Genomic DNA, 9,043 nt, shown 5'->3' on the forward strand with positions numbered 1-9,043 from the left:
GTACTTAACAGAGCATTTATTCAAAGATAAACATTTCTTAGGACAGTGATGGTGGAGCTCCAGTGGCTCAGTTAGCGTGCAGTACTTAACAGAGTACAGTGATAACCTTTTAGAGATAAGTGCCCAAACTGCAACCCAAAACCCACTTATTGCACTGAAACTCAAATAGGTTTTAGCCTAGAAAAAAATTACTCATACATTAACATCTTTTGTCTTAAAACACAAGCCATAGGCTTGCCACCATGTGAAGATATTCTGAAACCTAATGTCAAGTAAAATTTTAATAGTTTTCTATTTACTTTTAGCAAATGTCACAACTTTTGTTCCTTCACTGATTTTTCTCTCTTCTAAACCATGAGAAGTAGCTTGCCCTGATTTCCTCGCGCCTTGTTCAGGATAAACTACATAGAACATGTTCTTCATATTTCAAAGGAGTAAGAAATGGATGATTATTCAGATGTTAATATTCAGATAAAAATTTAAAAATATACATGTATAACTAAAGCTCAAAAACAAAAAATCAGCAACTATTTACTGAGTACCTACTTTGGGAACCATGGTGAAAATGTTAACACAAAATCACTCCAGGTAAAATTATCCCTTCTCACAGTAAGAAATGACCCAAGGTCACACGGGTAACTTAGCTGTCTCTGAGCTGGAGAAGCTCAGCCCACATTGCCCCTTTTCTAGACCGTGCTTCTGTCAACTCTGCCTTAGAGCTGCCCACTTGCAGGGAGAGACTATATGTCAAATTAAGAATAAATTATGATGACTGAATCGGAAGTGAAAAATCCATCAACATAAAAAAACGTAACAAATTGATTGCTCATTAAACATATAGAAATGAAAGAACAATTTATCACAGAATGAATTCATCACAGTAAAGTGCTCAGTAGAGCTCCTAGCCCATGGATAAGACCTGCTGTTAGCATTAACTTGAGAAAAAGCATTATTTCTAAATGGAGATATGAATTTAAATACATAATCTCTGAAATCCTTTCCAATAAAAAACTTCTAAGTTTTTGAAAATAACACAATTTGTTATTATACATTAGGCATTCAGGTGAACATGATTGATTTAGTCTCCTAAGAAATATACCATACTGACTTATATGGCTCACAGGATAGAGGAATAATATATAAAAAATGAGTGCCTGTTAAAGATATTATTAATAATAACTAAAATATTCTAAAATTTTATTTGTCAATAATGTGGATAATAAAATGTAGAGAGATAAAATGCACATGCATTCAGAGAACTTTGTACACTTCCCCTTAGTAATTTAAGGAGCATCTGCCTGAGTGAAGTGTCAAAGTATTGGCTTTGGGATCTGCATAACAGATTGGTGGACCATACTTCTATGTATGTTGGGGGGCGGTCATGGAGATGTGGCCTTGGCTCTATGTCTGGTCCTTCACTCCTCTGGCACTCTTTCTCTGCCTCCTGTCCAACAGGAACTAAGCATCTTTGCTCTGTCACACTCTTTATGCTGTTTCTGCCTTGGAGCCAACCAACTATAACCTGCATCTCTTTAAAACCATAGTCAAACTAAACCTCTCCTCCATTATGCTGTGGGTACTGATTATTCTGTCTAGCAATGAGAAAGCTGACTAGTAAAAAAAAAAGTTACCAGAGACGTGAGGTAATTGTTATGGCTATAACTTAACCGTGAGATTTAAAAGCCTTTGGAACTGCTTTGCAGGACTTTACGAAGGTCTGAGATAAAGGCTAGAGATGCCCTAGAATTCTGTAAACAGAGCAGGAGTGCTGACGAATGCAGACAGTAAAGGCCAGACTCAAGTTTCAGCTGGGAATAAGAACTCCAGTGGTAGTTGGACTTAGAGGTCATGTGTGCTACACTCTGGCAAAAAAAAAAACCAAAACAAAACAAAAAAAGCAAACCATATCCTGAGACTGCAAAAGACTGAAATTAAGGACAGTAGACTAATCTGGTGGAATAAATTTCAAGATAGCCCAACATTCAGAGTATGGCATGGGTACTGCTAGCTGCTTTTAAAGGCAGAGCAAAAAAATTTAAAAGATTTAAATTTTGGCTCAGAAGAAACCATGGGTAAAGTAGAAATAAAGAGGCATGGCTACTGAAGAGATTAGTGTCATTAATAAGGAACCAAATACTTTGTACAGGGATAAGAAAAAAAAGATGCCTTGAGAGCATCTTAGAAATCAGCAAGAACCCACTATAAGCTCAAAGGTGCAAAAGTGTAAATCTTCCAAGTGAAAAAAAGAGACCCTGAGCCCCCCTACTAGAGAAGGGTCACCTAGGGAATTGGTTCTTCAGGATTCATTTCATTGTGTTTAGCTATCTAAGCACTCAAAAGCATGCTGTCATGGTCAGTCTACTTGAATTGGTAGCAGACTTTGACATCCTCCATGTGATGCTAGTTCTTTAGGCATGCAGAATCCAGAGTTAGGAAGTCAGAAAAGCTTCCACATTTTAAATGAAGGCCTAGAAGTCTAGACAAGGAGCCCCTTACAGGGCATGTATAAGGCTGTAGGAATAAATCCAAAAGTACAGTGGAGACTTGAGCACGTTGAAAGGCCAGGAAGTGAAACATCTGCCAAAGAAAGCTGCAGGCTATGAGTGGAGTCAGCCCAAAAGTAAAGCTGCGTGAGCTGCAGCCAGCAAGGCCATGAGGCGACTGCTCAAGCCCTCTGGAAGGCACCACTCAACAACTGTGTTTCTTGGATGCTAGATGTGGAGCTGCAAATCTTAAAAAGGTTTATCCTGCTGGATTTCATCTTACCTTGGACTCATTCTTTTCTACTCTTTCACCCCAGTTCTTCACTTGTGGAATGGGACTGTTTACGCTGAGCCCACTGTACCCTGGGATTATATAATTTGTTACTGATTTTCACAAATGTTTTTGAGTTTGCCTTGAATCTCAGAAGCAACTCTGACTCAAATCTTTTAAAAAGATTTGAACTACTGAGGCGTTAGGGAATAACTGTTACATTTCTGGTTGTATACAAGATAGTTACGGTTATGTTAGGTGGAATTATGAACTTGCTATTGTCTTTAGAAATTAAATATGTATGATTTGGGTATAAAATTGACAAGGAGTAGGATAAAGGTGGTTAGGGTAAAGGAATGTCAACTTGAATGACTGGGATCCATATGAGGGACTGATGGATGGAGCATGATTGTAGGTATATCTGAGAGGCTGTGGAGGTGTGACCTTGGGGTCTATGTTTGGCCCCTCAACCCCTACTCTCTGGCACTTTCCTTGCTCTACTTTCTGGCCATCATAAGCTAAGCATCTTTCCTCTGCTTTACCCTTTTACCACAATGTTTCTGATTTGAAACCAGCCAACCACAGAATAAATCCCCTTGAAGTGTGGGCCAAATTAAACTTATTTTCCTTTAAATTGTGGGTGTTAGGTATTTTATCCAGCAAAGATACAGGACTATGATGAAATATTAGTGAATATATTAAAATATTTTAAAAATTTAACTTCAGAAATATAAATTTACTTTTGTATCTTTCATATGATTTATTATAACTAATTAACAAATCAAAAGCCTGGAAAAGTTTTCAGAGTCTAATTTAGTTTCTTTCCATTAGAAGAAATAAAAATCAGAATACATTATATTCTATAAATCAACTTAGGATTTGTTAAATCATGTGAAAAACTACACTGTTTGCTGACTTCATATTTTTAATCAGGTACAATGCTGACAAACATAATTTTACAATAAAAAATAATAATCCTTTCGATATATATGTTTTTTATTTTAGAATGATCTTCAACATAGTGAAATTTTGGACTCAGACAAAAGTATGAGAAATTTGGTTGGTTGGGGGAGGTACTGAACATGCTACACTTGATGAGTTAAATATCATACTGTTAGTTAATACACACAAAGAAGTAACTACTTACTAAGCAGTTAGACATTCTTTCAATGCAGAATTTTCTTTCTGGCATTTTACTACCATCAGAATTCCAGAATCTTTGCAACATTTGGTAAAATCTGAAATTTAAAAGAAAAAATTCCTTATAATTACATCAATATAATTTTCAATAGCTCTAAGATATTCATTTAACATTATTACCTACATTGTGCAGACAGGTAGTACATGCTCAGTAAATGATATAAGCACTAGTAAAAGGCAGAATAAGATGAGCAGAATTCAATTTGCAGAAATAAATGAGATTTGAGAGGAAAGAAAGTATTTTTAAAATAAAAGGTTAGAAAGCTTCCTGGAAACAATATAGAGACCAATTAGGATATCTAGTAGGGAAAGAGTACATTCTAGGGGAAGTAAGTAAGAAGGGTCAAAGAATTGTTTCTACACATTGGTTTCTGGTGTTCAGTCTCAGTGTATCTTAGCAATATATGACAGGGCTGAAGGATCCACAGTTAATGGTCTCAAAACACCTCCTTTCTTTCAGACAAGACCGCAATGATGCCTTTGTACCTAGGAATAGAACTTAATTTCATTTCTCAAATCAGCTCTGATGTCCCACAGATTTCACGGTTTTGTTAAATTTCCATTCTACTAGTAGCTTAACTTGTAAATTGCATTGGCCTATTTGGTATCACTTTTTCAGGACCACCAACTCAGAAATGCCTGGAATTATATTCTACTTACAACTGAGCCACTTGCTACTCCTGTCTCATGTTTGTTTCTTTCTGGTCATTCAGTCCTAACATTATCTTTCCACAGAACAGGGTAGTATTCTGCTCTTCACCTTTCACAACTATCTTCCTGTACTATGCACCTATCCCCCTATACTATTCTGGTCCTTCCTTCTGACCACTGGCAACTCATTCCAGGTTTTGCCAATCTCTAATCTGTCCCAAGGTTAGCAGCCTTTTTAATTTCAAATCTTTTTTTTTTTTTTTTTTTTTGGTTTTTTGAGACAGGGTCTCACTATGTAGTTGAGACTGACCTAGAACTCACTATATAGCCCAGGCTGGTCTCGAAATCACAGTAATTCTCCTGCCTCAGCCTCCCGAGTGCTGGGATTACAGGCATGCGCCACCACTTAATTTCAAATCTTTAGCCATAACATCATGTTCCCACAGAAGCTGTAGTCAAAAGTATTTCCTCAGTATTTTTACAACTCCTTTAATCAAAATTCTTAAAGTTCCCTTTTTCCTTGATCTATGTGCTACCTTCCAGTTACTGAGAAATAGAAATTATGTATAATTATAATAAGCAGGTAAATTCAGGAATTTTCATAAAGCCACATAACTACAATATGTAACACAAATATTTTTAAACAATAAGTAACTGAAAATATTCGTTATTTTTCTTAACTGTGTAAAAAAAATTCCTTAAGGGACTTGATCAGGACAAAACTTCTATAACACTGATGTTTGTTGAAATACCAAGGCTATCGCCTAAAAGAAAAATGAGCAAAATAGGAACAAGGACAAAGAATACAAAAGACTTTCATTTGAATAAACTGACCAAAACTTCTTTAAGAGAATCATCATATTCAAGAGTGGTGATGAACAATGAACTGGATTTCCCTGTAGCACTTCTGACTCGTTATACATATACCAAGCTAGTTCACTCAAATAATGTCTAACAAAATCATTGGCATCACAGATTTTGCCTAATGAAAACATGCTAGTTGATCAAACCCCAGCCCTCTTCTAGAAAAAAAAAACACAAAGGTTATTATCAAAAATTTACTTTCCAAATGTAACAAACCAAACAGTTTTATTGATTTAAGAAATTCACAACAGAATGCTTATACACTGTATTGTTTTAAATTGTATTCCACCTAATATGAAATAAAACATCCTTAGTAGGAAACTGATAGAAGATAACATTTATAGGTTCTGATCACACTAAAGGCATAGTCTATATATTTTCACACTTGTTCCAATCTCTTCCAGAGTAATTGTGACTAGTCTGAAGCCTCAAGCTGTTCGTAAGGTTTTTGTCTCTTGTTTACAAAGAAGATTTTAATGAGGATCTTTCATCCTACATTAGCATATATTCATATAATAGGGATTTGCTAATACTGCCAATTAATTTCTGAAATGGTATTTTTAAACAAATTTTACAATTTAATTGCTTCTTTCAACTTTATGTAAATAGTCTATATACCTGATTCAGTAATTTTTCTAATTACCACTAGAAATTATGAAAATATAATTTCATTTTATTAAATAAAGCTTAAAGTAAAATAAGTGATTATCAATAAATACTGAAGGTAACAATATGAAGAGACTGTTAAATTACTAAATGCTTAAAAATGTACACTCAAAATTTTTCTTTAAAATATCAACAATATAAAATCCTGTATTTTTCAAAATCATTTCTCCAAAAGAAACTAATATCATATAATTAAGTATAGGTGATAATATACTTGGTTATAAAAAATTTATGTCAAGAATATCTTAGTTAAAAACTTTAAAGAAATGGGCAAATTAATCATCCATATTGTAATTAAGTACAAGTAAACTAATAACATAGTTTACTATGATATGAAAAAAACTTTTTGGGAGCTTCCACATAAAATCTGTTAACAGAAATAACATACTGAAATTATTTTTAACTTATTTACCTTACAAAAACTTTGAGTACATTTTAATATTTAATAACCCCTAGAAATAGCTTGCTTAAAGTTAGGGGTAAGCTCTTATGGAGCAGTTTCATACAGGGAATTACAAACATCAGACACCTGAACTTTTACATTCTTCACTGCACTGAGTTGAGTTCCACACAACACTTTACAAATATTGTTATCTAGTTAGAGCCAAAGCATTCATTGACAGATGACAATTTTAAAAGATATAAATTATTTCATGTCTTTAGATTCATTCCTTTTATCTCTATGATTTAAAAAAATTTTTCATAACTATCTTTAGATACAGGACTTATTTGTAACTTTTCAGTAGTTTACTTCCTTAACCATTGTTCATAAAGTGCCTATTTTTCCCACATTACAAAAAGCATATCTATTTAGATAATAATATAATGTATAATTTTAATATATAAGCTATATGCAATATTTCTACAACTACACAATCATCTTACTAAATCTCACTTTTAAATCAAAAGTTTCCAATTAAATGAAAAATATTTAGGAGGTGCTACTAACTAAAAAACATACTAGGTTAGATTTAAAAATCACTCACATTCATAACATCATTTCAACTCTAAAATAGAAATCTTAAGCACAAAATTCTTCATATAAAAGTATCCAAATAACAATAAAAGATGCACTTTAAACACCATGTATAAAAGATCCTTTGAGAATTTATAGAATCGTAAGATTTTAAAAATACAAGACTAAAAATGATACAATTTAGGGAAGGAAAGGATGCTGACTTTTACTTAATATTTCCCTTCAGACAAAGATATCTGCAACTTTAAACTTTTTATGTGAATTACAATGTAAAACTAAATTTTCAGAAGAAAACCTATCTTTTATGTGAAGACTTCTGTAGCAAGCAGTCTAATGTCAGGTCCCCAAAGATGATGTCTAAGTGCAGTGCCACTCTCAGTAATCATCCCTTCTGGAAGCTGTGAAATAAAAAGCACCTGAAGACAACAGGAGGTTACCCTTAGGCTGGAGCTCACCAGTCTCACAGGCAGTGATGGAGGCCTGAACTAAGGCAGAGACAATGAAGACAAGATTTTATCCTTTTTTTTTCTCAATGACTGCTCAGCTGAAGGAAACAAATCACAAAGCACCATATTTTGTATAGATAACAGGATAAACAAAGTTTTTCATGATGTATATGAGGATTATTGTATATAGTACTGAATTTACATACATTAGTTTGTAAAATCTAGTAATAAAGTGTAGGTCTCTTGCAAAGTCTCTATCAATGATCCCAGCAATCTACTGGAAAGAATCCAGTCCAACTTTACATAATCTAAAGTCAAGCATAGACAATTCAAAACTGGATAAAAAAGTTAAGTTCAATTAAGTTGGATAAAAAAGTATCAAGGAGTCATCTCCAGCAAACAACCTAATCCAAAAGAAAGAATTATGTGGATTATTTCCCAAAAATTTTATAAAACTTGTATTTCAAATGGAAAAATGCAGAAACAAGCACTTTTAACAAAAACATACATTGAAACAGTGGCTTCTCTCTTGAGCTCACATCTTCAAAACTGTGTCATCAGTTTCCAAAAGCAAATTCCTGTAGCTGAGAAATTACCAAATCATGTTGTTACTTTACTGTGCAAGAAAAGATTCATTTGTAAATATCACATTGTTTTTAATTTCCAAAGTACGATGAAAATCACATATATTCCTGTCTTCACAGTACAACATTAAGTGGCTACTCTTCACTGTATTTAATGTAATTATATACTAGGTACAGTTTGATGGGATGTTTTATATCTATTAGCTGACTTAATAAATTAAAATAATCTTTTCATATACTTGCTACTCATCCAGAGGCTCATAAATATCATCCATGCATTCACTAAACATTTTCAAAGTATTTACCACATGCCTAGCACTGTGGTTGGTAAGCTTTCTGCTCTGTGGGAGTTAAGTAAAGTTTCTAAAATAGTAATTAAAAAGTACTAACATCTGAGTAGCATACCTACTCTGAACAGAAGAGCAGGTGGAATGCTGTGGAAACACGTAATGTGAACTCCAAACATATTCAAGAAGGAATTCCCATGTGAAGTACTTTTATCTATACTACGTGGCTATACTATGCTGGCTAAAGAGGACAAATGGAATTCTGGACAAAGAAGCACAGGAGGAAAATGTCTAGAGAATATTACAGAGAATAACTCAGAATGCCTATAACATTTGTTTTTAGGGTGTGTGTGTGTGTGTGTGTGTGTAATGGACATGAAGTTGAAGAAGAAAGTCATGTACCAAGTATGACCTGTAGGCAGTGTTAAAATGTTTAGGCTTTTGGCCAAACACAGTGGTACACACTTACAATCCCAGCATTCTGTGAGACTGGGCAGATATTGGTCAATGGAAAAGCCTTAGGTTCATTCCTCCCCTAAATACAAAGTTTAGGCATTCTCCTAAGTGCAACTGGAGGGTTTTAAAAAGGAGAACAGCACAATCATATATATATAT

At 33.9% G+C, this 9,043-nt stretch overlaps 1 protein-coding gene across 2 annotated transcripts in view; it reads right to left on the reverse strand.

The window, feature by feature from the left end:
- The window catches only part of Cmc1 (C-X9-C motif containing 1), a 75,416-nt gene that overhangs the window by 1,515 nt on the left and 64,858 nt on the right, over nt 1–9,043 (reverse strand). For both annotated transcript variants that reach the window (XM_019209639.2, XM_010638280.3), the window contains one exon: nt 3,902–3,992. In XM_019209639.2, the coding sequence (XP_019065184.1) occupies nt 3,902–3,992 (91 nt within the window). The remainder of the gene's footprint in view (nt 1–3,901; nt 3,993–9,043) is intronic.

Source organism: Fukomys damarensis, unplaced genomic scaffold (genome assembly GCF_012274545.1).
Source record: "Fukomys damarensis isolate Sample0158 unplaced genomic scaffold, DMR_v1.0_HiC HiC_scaffold_28, whole genome shotgun sequence".
Taxonomy (NCBI): domain Eukaryota; kingdom Metazoa; phylum Chordata; class Mammalia; order Rodentia; family Bathyergidae; genus Fukomys; species Fukomys damarensis.